Source organism: Pangasianodon hypophthalmus, chromosome 12, assembly GCF_027358585.1.
Source record: "Pangasianodon hypophthalmus isolate fPanHyp1 chromosome 12, fPanHyp1.pri, whole genome shotgun sequence".
NCBI lineage: Eukaryota > Metazoa > Chordata > Actinopteri > Siluriformes > Pangasiidae > Pangasianodon > Pangasianodon hypophthalmus.
The window spans coordinates 18,149,909-18,166,447 of record NC_069721.1 but is presented as its reverse complement, the minus strand read 5'-3'; the positions used below and the strand labels follow the sequence as shown (position 1 = coordinate 18,166,447).

The 16,539-nt window shown below is 39.8% G+C and overlaps 1 protein-coding gene across 4 annotated transcripts in view; it reads right to left on the bottom strand.

Moving 5' to 3' along the window:
- cep131 (centrosomal protein 131) overlaps window positions 1–16,539 on the bottom strand; it is a 29,211-nt gene that overhangs the window by 9,393 nt on the left and 3,279 nt on the right. For 2 of the 4 annotated variants that reach the window (XM_026914768.3, XM_026914766.3), the window contains exons 4-19: window positions 14,709–14,820; window positions 14,001–14,128; window positions 12,824–12,928; window positions 12,541–12,708; window positions 12,242–12,359; window positions 11,723–11,836; window positions 11,237–11,390; window positions 10,978–11,072; window positions 10,555–10,734; window positions 8,779–8,970; window positions 8,488–8,625; window positions 8,208–8,333; window positions 6,750–6,866; window positions 3,867–3,896; window positions 879–981; window positions 154–355 (exon numbers count right to left, since the gene is read on the bottom strand). In XM_026914768.3, coding sequence (XP_026770569.3) covers window positions 154–355; window positions 879–981; window positions 3,867–3,896; window positions 6,750–6,866; window positions 8,208–8,333; window positions 8,488–8,625; window positions 8,779–8,970; window positions 10,555–10,734; window positions 10,978–11,072; window positions 11,237–11,390; window positions 11,723–11,836; window positions 12,242–12,359; window positions 12,541–12,708; window positions 12,824–12,928; window positions 14,001–14,128; window positions 14,709–14,820 — 2,082 coding nt within the window. Of the gene's footprint in view, window positions 1–153; window positions 356–878; window positions 982–3,866; window positions 3,897–6,749; window positions 6,867–8,207; window positions 8,334–8,487; window positions 8,626–8,778; window positions 8,971–10,554; window positions 10,735–10,977; window positions 11,073–11,236; window positions 11,391–11,722; window positions 11,837–12,241; window positions 12,360–12,540; window positions 12,709–12,823; window positions 12,929–13,764; window positions 13,971–14,000; window positions 14,129–14,708; window positions 14,821–16,539 lie in introns of those variants that run through there. The other 2 variants (XM_026914767.3, XM_053238715.1) reach the window with 2 other exon arrangements.

The window sequence follows — 16,539 nt, the reverse complement described above, 5'->3', positions numbered from 1 at the left end:
AAGGGGTAATGCAGACTGAAGAGTCTTTCAGGGGGACTGGAAATGATTAAAAATATTAAATTACTAATGCTAATGACTGGCAGCGGACATGCTCTCTCTTTTCGATGCTAATAATGTCTTTGTGTATAGACTTTATACAGCTGCACTGTGTACCTTTGCTTGGCAAGCTCCCTCTCACGCTGGCACTGTTCGTCTCTCTCTCTCTCCAGCTGCTGTCGGAGCTCCTCAGTCTGTCGGACGTAGCGCTGTGCTGCTCTCTCATCTGCTTGCAGCAACTCGGCCTCGTGCACCACCTTCAGCTTCTTCAGCTCCTGCTTGTGCTTGGAGATCAGCTTTTGGATCTCTGGCTCCAGGCCTGAACATGCATACACGAGTACACATTAAACAAAAGTGACATTTCAAAAGACCTTCGTAGTTCTAGGAAATTAATAAAACTAGCTTATTAGTTAGATATTTAGTCCAGTGTTGGGGGAAAAAAAAAAAAAAGAGAGAAAAATCTTATAGTACTAATATGCTGCTGCCAGTTCAGAACTGTAATGCAGTTCTTTGTTTGCCTTTATTTTCACATCACCACATTTGTGTGTGTGTGTGTGTGTGTGTGTGTGTGTGTGTGTGTGTGTGTGTGTGTGAATTTTCCCCTGTATTCTACCCACTCTGTCACTGGCCAGACTCTGCCAAGTTTTACCTGTCATCTAAGTCTCCACCGTCACATGATAGCTGCAAAATTTGTGTAGACGGTTTGGAAGTTTGACAGATAACAACGAGACAACATTTTTATCCGATTATGCCACTCATGTGATTTATATTTCTCTTTCACAGCTCGGTTGAATGAAGACTGGAAGAAGAGTTGGCAGGATAATTGGTTTTCACCAGCTCACCTTTGACAGTGATTTCCTTGATCTTCTTGGTCTTCTCGTCAATCCACTTCTCTCGACGGATCTTTTCTGTGGCACTCATCAACTCTTTCAGCTTTTTAATTTCCTGAGGTTGGGGAGAAAGGGGGTGGAGATAATAAAGTAAGAAAGAAATGAAAAACAGAACTTTTCACTGTGGCCAGTCGGCTAGCTAAAGGGTCATTTTGGTCCCATATAGCTCTGACCTTCAGAACACACACAGAGCAAAAATATTTCTTAAAATTGGCAAAACATGGAATCAATATAATACTTTATCGAAATACACTATATGGCCAAAAGTTTGTGGACACCTGACCACCACACCCATATGTGATTCTTCCCCAAACAGCTGCCCAAAGTTGGAAGCACACAATTGTATAGAATGTCTTTGTATGATGTAGCATTACGATTTCTCTTTACTGGAACCAAGTAGCTCCAAACATGTTCCAGCTTGACAAAATCCCTGTGCACAAAGTGAGATAAAGACATGGTTTGCCAAGGTTGGAGTGGAAGAACTCGAGTGGCCTGCATAGAGTCCTGATCTCAACTCCACTGAACACCTTTGGGATGAACTGGAATGCTGACTGCGCCCCAGGCCTCCTCACCCAACATCAGTACCTGACCTCACTAATGCTCTTGTGGCTGAATGGACAAATTCCCACAGCTACGCTCCAGAATGTAGTGAAAAGCTTTCTGAGAATAGTGGAGGTTATTATAACAGCAAATAGGGGACAAATTCTGGAATGGGATGTTCAAAAAGCGCATATGGGTGTAATGGTCAGGTGTCTACATTTATAACTATATGGACAAAAGTATAAGACGTTACATTAAAAAAAAGGATGAGTAACTCAAATGACGGTGCAATGTAATTCAGTAGCATTCATTAGCAAGTCAAGGGGAGTGTGCAGAAATATAACAAAAAGAAAATGGTTAAAAGGATCCACATATTTCAAATTAAGCTGCATTAATTAATTAAAAAAATAATTAAACATGATGGGGCATGGTGTTATAGTTAAATAATCGATGACATTCTAGTGAGGTGCGGCTCAATGCGAAGCATAGTTATGGTTATCACCCCAAAATATTTATTCCTCTATTCTTCTATTATATTATACCACAGCAATTTGCCAACAATGACCATTTTTCTTTCTTAACTTTTATATACTTTTTTTTAATCAATTTATAATTTTTTTAATACAATTTATACTATGCCACTTACAATATACGCACTATACACAGATGTTCCCTTGTCACCCTCTCTTTTTTTCTCTCTTTTAATGTTAATAAGACAAAACAAACAAACAAACAAAAAAACACTTGTCTGTTTCTGAGAAACCGGATAGTGTAAAAATTCTCTGTCCTGAAGACTTTCCTGTGGCGAAAAATTTACTGACTGTTACTGAAAGCTCTGACACTGGAGACTCCTTCCATAAATGTAAAATGAATTTCTCCATAAGTTTCACCATATCAATGATTTGACATTTTACATCACGTTTTTTTTTTTTCCAGTAGTTTATTATTAGTCTTTGATTAGATGAAGTATCCACCATACAAGTCCCCATGTCTGAGCTGTTACTACGGCAACAATAAACTATTAGAATAAGTGCACTAATATAAACCTGTGATTTGGTTTGCAACTAGTGCTACTGTTAAATATGCTGTTATAAAAAATTAATCAACACCTTCTAGCCAATCAGACTGGAGAAATCAACAGTGCTATGGTATAATTAATTTAACTGACTCACGTTTGAGACTAATGATGACAGGCTCACACCATCTGTGTCTGTCTACACTCCTGGGCAAAAACCCAAAATGGCAAATATTAAGCTTTTAATGGTCTTAACAATAAATCATTGGTCAGGAAATTAGCAATAATTAAACAAATGCACTCCTGAGAGCTCCTGTTCCACCGTTTGCTCATTTATTTTTGCTGCAGTGAAATGTTTGGGGAAAAGCTAAAAACAGGGAAGTTCACTTATACAGTCTTCTTGTGCTCAAAGGTAAGATCATGACAATGATTAAAATGTTTGATGTAAAATTCAAACTAACACATATTTGGGTGTACAAAATTTTCCAAAAATATCTTCTGGGATTTTTTTTCTTAAAAGATTAGTGATTATTTGGTTACCTGCCACACCTGATGCAGTCCATCAAGGACCACAAGGCTTAAACATTTAACAAATCAAAGGGAGGGAAAAGCTATCCCATAGTAAGTTCCTTTATCTATTTGTTTAATTCTTGTTAATTTCTTGACCACTGATTTGTTGTTAAGACCATTTTTATTTTGCCATTTTGGACTTGGCCTATTTTATTTGCCCAGGAGTATACTTCAGGTGAACAAACCCTTGTAAGTCAACAGCCTTGTTACATCTGTAAAATGAGAAGTATGCTTCCTTCACTGTACAAACCCACACTGATTTCCGGCAGTCTATACTTAGTTTCCTACAAAAAATAGAATGCTAACGGAAATAAAACTTTTGTACTGAAGAGACTTTTGTACTGAAGAGAAGTGAACACTGGGATGGCTATGACTCAGCAGAAAAAAATCCAAATGTCTTGACTTGTTGTCAGAGGTGCCTGCAACTGCACTTTGAAATCTTTTATTTGATCGTTCAAAGGCAGAAAGAGTAGATACACACAGATGTTGAATGATCTAACAGTTAACTGAGCCACGGTAAACATTCTATATAACTATCTGGTTTATTACAAAACGTCCACTCGCTTGGAAAGGGTGTATCTTTTACTCTTCTGCAAGTCTGCATGTCTGACTTTATTACAGGCTTCTTTACTGCTTTTTGCAGTGGAACCTTAACAGTTTTATCATTTGTTTTCACTATATTCACTGTTAAGCTTTTTATTATACACTTTGAGGTCTCCCTAAGTCTCACAGACGTTCAAGTGAGAGCAAAAGCTTGAAGGAAAGCAATGAGATGAGGAAAGTGTGGAGGTCAGAAATGGAAACACAAGCATTACCTCACACAAGGGACCCAGAATTTGCCACACCTACAGCCAGAGGAACAAACATAAGCAGAGAGGCAGAGAGAACGCAGACAAAGAAAGTGAGAACAGTTAAAGTAAAAGCAAAAGCAATGCAGAAATCAAGCACATGCATCCCACACACACATACCTCTCTACATGAAAAGTTTTAGTGTAAGAGAAATAAACATCAGAGGTTACTATTAAAGACGAACAGTGACTGCAGAATTTATGCTTGCTAAAAAAATAATAAAATCTACAACTGAAAACTGCGTCAGATCAAATCAGCAGTGTTCATGTTCTAGGTTTGAAAACAACAAATATGCAGAACAAGCAAGCAGGTACGCCCCCTAGTGTCAACATAACGCTAATGTAACGTATGAAAAGCATTAAAAGCTAGTGCAGTGTCACTAACAAACACCACGGGTCTCATTTATCAAAGTGCGTAATTAGAAATTAGAAATTTGTGCGTAAGTGCAGCCCATACCCACAAGAATATTGGTATTTAATCACACATGCGTATACACAGCTGTATGCAGAGGCCATTGCTAAATCTCTCACATTCTAAATTGATGTGTTCGAGCACGGCCACACTCATTTGCGTAGAAAAACACAAATCAAATCACCATATATGGTAAACAACTTCCCTTTAAAAAGCACAGTAGACTGCTCATGGTGATGCTTGTTTCAGACGACATAGAGGTCTGAGGTCTAAGAAGATAAACTTCAACGACAATGAAGTAAAGATACTGTTACATGAAGCAGAGCAAAACAAAAATAGTTTGACATTTTTACAAGCAGTCTATCTCATAAATAAACAATTAAAATTATATATATATATATATATATATATATATATATATATATATATATATATGTGTGTGTGTGTGTGTGTGTGTGTGTGTGTGTGTGTGTGTGTGTGTGTGTGTGTGTGTGTGTTCTGTTTCATTTCATTTAGAAACTCTGCGATGGCACGACAATTCGTCATTTTTGCAGTCATTTACATTTCCAAAACCAGCAGTGGAATGTATTGCAGTGTGAGCGATATGAATGGTAAGATGAGTAATTATTCAACTCATAGTTGGTGGGGAAATGCCAGTACCGTCTCCAATTTCTGTTTATGCCTGTAGCTAAAAGCCCTAGAAGAGAGATCAACTAAAACTGCACTGGGTGAATGAAATGACTGATGACCCACTCCACACTCTCAGCATAGAGTTTCCAGAGGTGCTAAAAACACATTCCCTCCACAAAGCTGCATGAGCCAAATCTTCAAACAAGGCATAATCCCAATCAATATTTAAATGTTCCTTTTATACAATTTTACTTTACATTTAGTCTGTGTCATCTGTCTGTATCTTGTGAGCACTGAAATCTCTCAGTTGTGCCGATGAGATATACACTGCCTGGCCAAAAAAAAGGTCGCTGTTTGAGTTTAAATAAACAAATACTTAAGAGCCTATGATTGGATCATTACTGCAGTGATTAATATGTTTCAGCTGGCAACAGTTCTTTTAACCTTAACTGATGCAGTGTGTAGCTTCTCATTTCTTAAACAATCATGGCAGATTACGTATCCCGTGGTCGTGGAAAAGATGTTACTGAAGGGGAAAATTGTTGGCCTGCATCAAGCAAAGAAAACAACTAAGGAGATTGCTGAAATCACTGGAACTGGGTTATGAAATGTCCAGTGCATTATTAAAGCCTGGAAGGATAGTGGTGAACCGTCAACTTTACAGAAGAAATGTAGTTGGAAAAAAATCTTGAATGATCGTGATCGGAGATGTTTAAAACGCTTGGTGATGTCACATCGTAAAAAAAAATCGACAGGAGAACTCACGGCTATGTTTAATAGTGAAAGTAAGAGCATTTCCACACGCACAGTGTGATGAGAACTTACAGGATTGGGACTAAACAGCTGTGTGGCCACAAGAAAGCCATTTGTTAGTGAGGCTAATCGGAAAAAATGACTTCAATTTGCTAGGGAACATAAAGACTGGACTGTGGAACAATGGAAAAAGGTCATGTGGTCTGATAAAATCAGATTTACCCTATTCCAAAGCAATGGGCGTGTCAGGGTAAGAAGAGAAATGCATGAAGTGATTCACCCGTCATGCATAGTGCCTACTGTACAAGCCTCTGGAGGGAATGTTATGATCTGGGGTTGCATCAGTTGGTCAGGTCGAGGCTCAGCCTCATTGTGTGGCAATAAAATGAAGTCAGCTGAGCACCTGAATGTACTGAATGACCAGGTTATCCCATCAATGGACTTTTTCTTTTGCTTAACTTGTGAAAGAGTCGTTCAGGGAGCATGAGGAATCATTTTCACACATGAATTGGCCACCACAGAGTCCTGACCTTAACCCCATTGAAAGTCTTTGGGATGTGCTGGAGAAGACTTTACGGAGTGGTTAGACTCTCCTGTCCTCAATGCAAGATCTCAGCCAAAAATTAGTGCAACTCTGGATGGAAATAAATGTTGTGAAGTTGCATAAGTTTGTTGAAACAATGCCAGGACGAATGCGTGCCATAATCAAAGCTAAATGAAGTGCAACATATTAGATATTAGAACAAAATATTAGATTGTGTGACTTTTTTTTTGGCCAGGCAGTATATACGTATATGCATATGTATATGTATATGTATATGATTATAGAAGCTCGGAAATATTTTTAATATATATTTATAATTATATTGCGCAGAAATATACGCACATCCTTACGCATAAGCGAACTTGATAAATCCCATTCAATGCATAGAAACGTTCATATGCATGGTTTACACACAAAACTATGTGTACGCACGGTTGATAAATGAGGCCCCAGGTCTGAATATCAGCCTGATGATAAAATGGTGAATTATCGGGTGAAGGTTACAACTCACCAGTTCGTGCTGCTCCTGCATCTGGTTGATCTTTTTTGTGTATTTCTGGTCGACCTGTTTGAGCTCCGCCACAACACCCTCACAGCGCTCACTCAGGGCCTTCTTGTCATCGATCAGCTGAGAACAAGAGATAAATGACTTTCAAACTACGAGCTGGGTAGTTTCACTACATTTTCAGGATGCGGCTCAGTGTTTGAGTGGATAAAGAGATTGGGCTACTGAATGGAAGGTTGTGAGTTCAAATCCCAGCACTACCAAGTTCCACAGGTGGGTCCTTGAGAAAGATCCTTTAATATTCTCAATGGCTCAGGCGTTTCCTGTCTCAATTGTAAATCACTTTGGATAAAAGTGTCAGGCAGATGTAAATCTTCTAAATCTAAAATATCTCTATGGACTTTTATATGGAAGGCATATAATTAGGTGATAAAACAGGTATTCTCTATGTAATTACAGAATTAGAATCGGTAGCAGTGTCTCAATCCTGGTCCTGCTCTAACACATCCAGTTCAACCATGTTCTGGTTTGTTATTTAGCTGATGAATGGGCCCACTGTACAAACTCTCCCTTCTTAATACTGTTACCGTGCATCCGGTTCATTCACCACACAATGTAATCACAATAGAATTATTTTACAGTCGCTGTTTGCCTCCCAAAGATGAACAATGATGTTTATTAGATATCTAAGAATACTTGCAAACTGTATGCTTCGTCATGCATATACAAGTATGAAGGTAAGAAAATACCTATTTTATATATAACTATATGTACATTCACTGTCCATTTTAATAGGAACACCTGTACACCTGCACATTCAAGCATTTATGTAACCACTCAATCATGTGGCAGCAGCTCAATGCAAAAAACATGCAGATACAGGTCAAGCGCTTCAGCTGATGTTCACATCAAACATCAGAATGAAGAAAACTGTGATCTCTGTGACTCTGATTGTGGCATGGACGTTGTGCCAGATGGGCTGGTTTGAGTGTTTCATAAACTGATCTCCTGGGATTTTCACACACAACAGTCTATAGAGTTTACATAGAATGGTGCAAAAAACAAAAAAACATTGCGCGACAGTTCTGTGGGTGGAAACGCCTTGTTGATAACAGAGTTCAGGGGAAAATGGCCAGATTGTTTTGAGCTGCTAGGAAGGATATAGTAACTAATATAACTGCTGATATTACAACTGCATTGAGGAGAAAAGCATCTCCGCATGCACAAAACATCGACCTTGAGGTGGTTGGGCTACAACAGCAGAAGACCACACTGGGTTCTGCTCCTGTCAGCCACGAACAGGGATCTGCCGCTATCATGGGCGCTGGCTTACCCAAACTGAACAGGTGAAGATTAGAAAAAGTGTCTTTAACTGTCCAGTTTCAGTGAAAGCTGAAATAGTTTAAAATGAAGTTTTTTTTTTAAATGAAAAGTTTCTAATAATCTCTAGATGATCCCAGATACCTGGTCGATGAAAGCCAGGTGTCTTTGGATTGTAGCCTCGTATTGTTGTTTCTGCAGCTGGAAGTTGTGGTTGAGCTCCTTCTCTGTCTCCTTCACGTGACGGAGCGTCAGCTCTCTCTGCTGAGTCTGCAGGCACAGAACCACATGTCAGTTTGGTCTCACTAGCTGTACATGCTATTTTTATGTATTTATAACTGCCACCTAGCCAGGCGTTTGTATTTTATGTAAAGTGGCACACACATGCGGTATATAAAATTACCAGTGCGGTATATAAAATTACCAGTGCGGTCTGTAGCATGGTGACGGTGCGTTTTTTTTCCTCCAGCTCTAGTTTGAGTCTCATCATAGAGCCGGTAACCTCAGCAGCAGTAGCAGAAGCCTGATCCACTGCAGCCAGCTCCTCCTCAGACAGCAGCACCTGCACAAACACATACACAGCAAAAGCTATATTTTTAGGAATGAAAGAAACTAAAGCAATCTTATTTGAAAAATAAAGAGTATTAATATGGACAGTGGGCGGAAAACAAACACAAGTGGATCAAATCAAATTTGACTCAGATCTTAGCAGTACCTCTCTGTGTGATCCCGAGGTAACTGAACGTGGTCTCTCCTGCTCGGACTTCTCCATCTCATCCAGGAAGCTCATGATGCTCTGCAGCTTGGCCTCGGACAGTAAAGCTCCGCCATCTGACAGGGCTGGGCTCTGGCTCAGCTGCCCATGCCTCTCCACGTTATCTGTGGTTAGGGTGATGGACCCTCTGTCCTAAAGGGGTAAGTTGGAGGTTACAACGGATTAGTGTTCTCAAAGCATGACCAGTCTGTATTTCAATTATTTTGTTCCAAAACAATAGTCTATTTCTTTCTGGAGGTCGATCATAAATAGTTCAACCACATCAACTACAATAGCTGCATATACAGTAACCTAAAGTGATTTTCCTTATCTGTCCAGCAAAACGTTTTCTTTCTCCTGAAAAGTATAGTCAGACTATACTTCAATGTGTTTCCTGCATTTTAACTTGTTGGTAGCTTGTGCTAAGCTGTAGTGCTCTCGGTCTGTGATTTTATTATTATCTCTTTTAATGACATTATAGTGATGAAGATCACAAACATCCACTATCACTAAAGAGCCTACTATCACTTATTGACTGTATGGGAAAAAATGTGTTTTATGCTTGAGATTTACATGTATGAACAATAAAGCTATTATATGAGTATTAGAAGAAATACAAGAAATGTTAGAAACTTGCTTTCTACAGAATGTGACCTCAGAATGACTTGTTTGTAACAGCTTGTACTGAGTCCTTGAGAAGATAGACAGAAGTGGCTATATGTGTGTGGGTGTGTGTAGGCGTCCGTAGGAATGTGAGGGAAGATAGGAGTATAGCCACTGGTCCTGTGATTAGGGATGAAGAAACAACAGTGCAGGTAGAGCTTGTTTGTTACTATAGGGTACTTTGCTTAATATGCGTTTTCCACCAATGGAATATGACCTCTTTGTCTGTAATAACCAATCACCTGAGACTACACCCTATATGTAAAGGTATATAATCTTTGTTTTTCCTACACGCTGGCAGAGATGATCTGAGGTATTGGTGGAAGCAAGATCAGTCTCCCCTGCTGTGAGTACCGCAATAAAGAAATTATTTGATGAAGAAAAGGATCGCTCTCTCTCTTTTAGGGTGAATATCCACTACAACTGCTTACTGTACATTTAACAGTGGCTTGGGTACTGTGGTTGTAAAGTTCAGGAACAATAAACTCTAATGTAGGGGTATTCAAGTAAAATGTACAAAGGTCCAGTTTAAAGAAATGAAGATTCTATGAAAATCTGGGAAAATATTTTTAATATCTCTTTATCTCTTTAATGTCTCAAGCCATGTAGCTAGTGTCTGGTCTGATAACTTACCTTCAGCTAAATAATTTACATAACTGCATGTGCTTGCCCATGTGCTCCCACAATATAGGATCTGCTACAGAAGCCACCCTGGTTAATGTTTAGGAACCTGGAGTTGTTAAACTATGGCCAGATCTTTTCATACATAAAATACTGGTCTGCCAGTTGGTAAATTCTGCTCTAATAGGTTCATTAAATATGATGCTGTATATTTGCCTAATATTTAAATATTTGTTTTATGTTCAGAAAATTATCTGAGTTACAGTCAAATTTATGGTGGTCCATTAATTTTTTGTACACTGTTAGGGGGTCCTTGATGACAAAACGTTTGAGCTCAAAACTGTTTCGCTAAAGTGTATTTAGACCTGAGGTTCTCAATTTTCCCAAGACAGGAAATTATAAGATACCTGCCACAAAACCATAAAAACTGCCTGTGGACTAGAACAGACGCACCTCATCAATCCAGGCGTATTTCTCCTTCCTGTGGCTCTTAGCCTCTGAGAGTCTCTCTGGTCCCTCCTCTAGGAGTTTGAGGGAATCCAGCAGGTCATTGAGTGTCGTTTTAGAATGAGCTCTGCTCGATGGCGCCCCCTGTCTCTGGTCCTCTACACTCACAGACCGCTGCAGAATCTCCTGAGAAACAACATCTCAATTAGTATATTTATTTTAAACGTATGGTGGAACTTCTTACCTATGACCTACTATATTCACAAAAAAATATCAAAAATCATACACCAGCCATTTTTAGATTTAATATTTAAGTCTTTTTGGAGAGAATATACATCCAGAAACACTCTCCTCTGTTCATAATTCCTCCAATAAAGCCTGGTGTCTTAGGTAAACTATCTTGTCCCTTGTAAAAGTTTCGAGAATTACATGAGAACACTGAGAGCCTCTTCGTGTTGACACCACAGGCGATGCTGCCCTCAGATTGCCGACATCTAGTTCACTCTCCAAATTCACATTGGAATCTGCGCACACAAATACAACATTTAAAATATATCACCTCCAGCCAGCTAGAGACATCAGAGATATAATACTTTTATAAGCTCCTCAAATGGTATCTCCTATAAGCGCTCTGTTTTAAGCTTATAATCAACACCACTGAAAGGGGAACCCTCTGATCTCCAGATACCTGTGTTCTTGGCCTTGGCGGCTATAGGAGAGGTAGGCAAACTCTGAGTGAGTTTCATACGCCCCACTTTCCCAGCCTGCTGCAGAGCATCCACTTCTTGCTCTGCTATTCGCTGTACTTCCTCAGCTCGCTGTGCCCTCTTCTGCTGCAGCTCCTGTCTCAGACACACACACACACACACACACACACACACACACACACACACACACAGAGTACAGCATTGTTACTAAACTTATGAAACTGTTACAGCACACATTTCAAGTGTAACAGACCAAGATAGACCTTTCGATTTAGCTGTATTTGTGAGAATATCTGGTATGTGGTAAAGAAATCCAGCATGCTTTTGTAAGATGGTCTACAGGTTTTGACTTAGATCTAGTCTATTTACTCTAAACCAGCACCAAAACGGCCTTTGTCAAGACTACCAAAGTGGCTTTTTTTTTCTCTTTCATGAATGGGTATGCATGCGGTAAACAAAAGGCATACCTGGATAGCAGTGAGCCGGGCCAGACGGGCCTTCTCCTCTCTGATGCGTTTCCTGTCCTCCTCTCTCTTTTTCTGTGATTTCACAGCCTTTTCAACCCCCTGTTGCTCCCTTTCCTGTTTGAGCATATGTCTCACTTGTTATATTTAGCCATGCACACTATTTTAAAAGAAACACTTTAAAAGACGACACAATCTTATCATTAAAATTACCCCACATGGGGTAACATTAGTCATAAAACAAAAAAATAAAAATAATAATAAAAAAAAACAGTGATTTAAAGCATCATTGTTTTCTACTAAGCTAAAGAGAAAAACTCCCAATGTTTTGTCAGACATACAGACTCCAGAAATCCTTCATCCTATTCTTGATCTCAGAGAGCTTGAAAAAGTACTTTGATCTGTACTTTTGATTTGTACTTCCTATGGTCTGGTGCCAGGTACTGTGGCTCACCAGTATTCAAACATGAGGATCAAATGGATCAGAACACTACAGAAGTTCAAGGAAATCCAACTCAGTACCTTTCTTTTAGAAGTGAGCAGTTGTTTGAGGGCAGTTTCATTTGCTTTCCTCCTGTTGACATGGCGCCGGTACCAGCGCTGGATAGTGACTGCTGCGTGGCTGACCTGCTGAATAAACCTGTTCAAAGAGTTATAAGTTTATTAATAACTGAAACAGATCATGAGAGTGTGAAACAGCAATATTTTAACAAATATGATCCAACATTGGAATCTCAGAAGAATTAGGTATTTCATGATGTTCTGATGATACTATGATGTTCAGACACTACAGAACGACAGTGAGGGAGCTCAGGCCTCACCTCTCGGCCTCCTCCTCTGTGACCTCTCGTCTGCGAGGGCTGCGAGGGCTTCGCGAGCTGGAAACGTTGTTATTGGAACCTGATGAAGCTGAGAAGTTCTTCTGAGACTTAGTGAGGGAGCTGCTCTCTAACGTCCCTTCATCGTTCACTGTGGCTTTGATGATGTTACTGATGTTACAAGAATCAACAAAAATGACTGGTTATTTACTTAGAGATACAGCACCACCTGCTGGACAAAACCACACTTTGTTTAAGTATGAGCCTTTATACGATGCGTCCATACTTGAAGCAGGGTTTCTGATTGGAGCTCTTGGGTGTGAGAGGCTTGTCTGAGTGGTTGTTGTGCAGCATGGTCGTCACAGAGTTACCCACAGCTGCTTTACTGCTCCTGCAGGGAAAACATTAAACACATAATTAACTTGAAAGATGTCAGAGATGCTAACGATCTCAGCCACTGCTAAGTACTGCACATACACAACATACAGTAGAGCAGTTTTCACATTTTTTCACACCATATTCTTAGAATACTTAGAATGCTTCTGAAAAAAAATCTTATACAGCATTACTTATGCTGAAATCTGACTGGTCAGATTGATTAATTTTCTGTTACAGCAGCTTTGACGATAGTCCCATTTTGTCTGTTATCTTTTATCATTTCCACAGTAAACAGCTCATTCACAGGGATTTGTATGGAGGCTGATAAACATAATAAACCTAATAATGAACAGATTTTTAAAAAAATCAAAACATGCTATTATTTATTACAGAAAAACATGTAATCATTGCGTTTTTGTAATGAGATGTTTATTTAACATTTATGGAAGGAGTCTACAGTGTCAATGCTTTGTAAGGATCATTAGGTTTTTGGCCATGGGAGAGTCTTCAGGGATCTACAGAGGTCTTTCTACTTCCTGGTTTCTCAGTAACATGACAAGCTGAGGGATTTTTTTGTCTTATTAACTTCATGAGAGTGGAAAAGAGAGGCTGGTGAGGGAACGAGTGTTTATATCTGCTATAACTTAAGTGATAACAGGAACTAACTTGTTTTGTGGACATTTCATCATTACATTTAATTATAAACTGATAAAATGTATAAAGTATCATGCTTTAATTAATTAAATAATGCAAATTTTTTAAATGTAAGTTGCTGTGGTATCAGAGAACTAAAACACTTCAGGGTGTGTTGTTATAGGAAAGTAATCAACTATGGGGTGGTAACATTACCTCCACTTTCAGGTCGCATCACATCACCCTGTTGTCGATCATTTTTCTATAACATCATGGCCCAAGGATTTGATTCCTTACATAACACACCCATAGTCTGGTCCATCATCTTTTTTAAAAGTGTGGAAAAAGTGGCAATAGGAAAACCCAGAGTCTGGGACAAAATAATTCTGGAAATGTAGAACGTTAGCAGACGGCCTCATGGCTCTGATGGGAAACGAATGATGCCAATCCACCTGTTGTTGGCTGTGAAGTTATCAGCCAGAGAGACGCCAGAGTCTCTTTTCTTCAGGCCTGTGGGGGAATCCATACTGCAGGTGCTGCGGGAGCTGGAGGGCAACGGGAACGCTCGTGGCTGGTCGTCCTTACACACACACACACACACACACACACACACACACACACACACACACACACACCTACTTTCAATTTGTTCACAAAAGGCATACAACCACAGCTTTATGGTCTCATCTCAGGTTACTTTGCGGAATCGTTAACAGTCATTCAACAGCGCTGCCAAAGAAATAGGGCAACTTGCCATTATCACTTTAGTGTAGTATTGAGTTCAATTTTACGTACTCTAAATAATGACTCCTAATAAATTCAAACAAATTAGTCAAAGATAACCCTAATTTGACCTTAAGCTAACCCCAAGCTGCTATGTTTGTGTTATGAGATATTACATACACTAGACATTTATGACATTAATGCAGATTAATTTCCAGTCACTGGAACTATTCCAGCAGCTCACTGATCATTGCCTTATTAGTACGTATTACCCCATATATGATTAGAAGGTCAGTATATTTTCATATGCATTTACAGGAACTATAAAGATGAAGTATTGCACACGTACAAATTGAAGGTTATAAATATTTCCTAAAGCACTGAAACAACAACAGCATTACAGTCGGTGGTAAATGATGACACAGGTAGAGTAGTACCAGAATGTTCCATGTTGTGCGGTCTGGGGAGGCCTTAGTGAGGCTGGCTAGTTTCCGGCGGCCATCAGTGCTGCTGTCAAACAGAGCCAAGAAATCCTCCGTTTGGCCCTCACTGAGAGAGAGAGAGAGAGAGAGAGAGAGAGGGAGGTGAGAGAGAGAGAGCGAGAGAGAGAGAGAGGGAGAGAGAGGGAGGTGAGAATTCCATGAATGTCGGTAAAAACAAATCACTGAATCATGATTCACACTGAATCATCTAAAAGTGAATCAATGTGTACATTCTGAAGAGGGTGCAATCTCAGACTGGAACAAATCACTTTTTCAAAAAAAAAAAAATAATAAAATAAATAAAAAATTGATGATTATTATGATTCTGTTCTATCTTCCACCTCAGACAGTTCCAGAGACATTAAGCCCATTAGACATTTTGTTTTTCCCCTTTCCCTTCTTTACACACTCAAAATTTGCATAAAATCAGAACGGATGTAAACTTTAAAATAATGTTTACTTTGACAAAAAATTCATTTACAATTTGCAGGTATTTGGTTTAAGATCCATAATGCAAAATACATAGACATCAAGGAGACATTAACATCACTTGAATGCCTTAACACATTGGAAGAAAAACAGGTGTGATGAGTGATATAACCACAGGAGCTCTGTTTCAATAAAAACAGCAAGCCATCCTGAGCAAGGCTAACCGTATCAGATGAACTTTTTTTTTTTTTTTACCCAAAGAAAAAAAAGTGCCTTTTTTGTGATGACAGCTTTGTGAAGGCAGCTGCGTTAGGGCTTTGCTTAGGAATGCAATGAGAGGGCAGCCATTAAGAGACACAGATGCCATCGCCAAACACAGAGAACGCACACTAGCATATGGCTATCGCCAGACATTTAAATGCCTTGGACTATCCAGAATGGGCAATGTGGGCAGATGCTGCTCATCTTGACGCCTAACCATGGCCTTGTACGCAAAACGCCAGCTGGCCATGAGAAAAGCAGTCCAACACTGATTTTAAAAAGCGCATTCCAGCACGTCTCGGGGAGGGGAGGTCAGGGAATGACAGCTACTGATGCGCAGAACAAGGAGGGAACAGCGTAAGGTTATTCTGTATTCTACTCCTCTATAGGATAAGTGGGCAGAATGAGGGGAGGGTGACGGCAGCTGCCGGACAATAAGCTCCCGGTGTGTGCACACTTCTCCTTTCACTGCAGCCTCATTCGACAGAAACCCGAGAGGCTGCCCTCTTACCCCCCTCCCTGTTTAGGACAAAGCCGCCCCCACTGCCCTCCTCCATACTGCTTCAGCAGCCGCCAGCTCACAATAGCCATTGTCTGCAGAAAAAAGATAAATATTCCAAACCCCAGCTGTTGCTCCTCCATGCAGTGCAAAGCCCAAAAGTTTAGGAGCGATCACCCAAGCATGACAATGCCTGGAGCATACACACTACATATAGGCAACAAGCTGGGGCACCTCTCTGATCACTCACATCAATGAAAGAAATGTGCAGAATGTTGTGAAGTAACCTATACATTGCCTAGGAATGTCTGAAATTACTGGGCAGAGATCAGCACAACTGCTGTAACTGAAACCTGCAGTCCTGGGTTTTATTAGAAAATTGGACACCAGTGGAATGGGAAGTCTCTACACAGTTTTCATTCTCTGTGGGAAATCTGCTCTCTCTTCCCTGAGGAAAATCCACCTTAAATACGCACTAGCAGTCTGAATGCTACACTTTTTACTTTCCACTTTGCTTCTGCACCAAATTGGTGACAACCTTCTTTTCTTTAGGAATTCAGTATCCCTTTCCCAGTTCGGTAGCTGAGCTTCTAAATG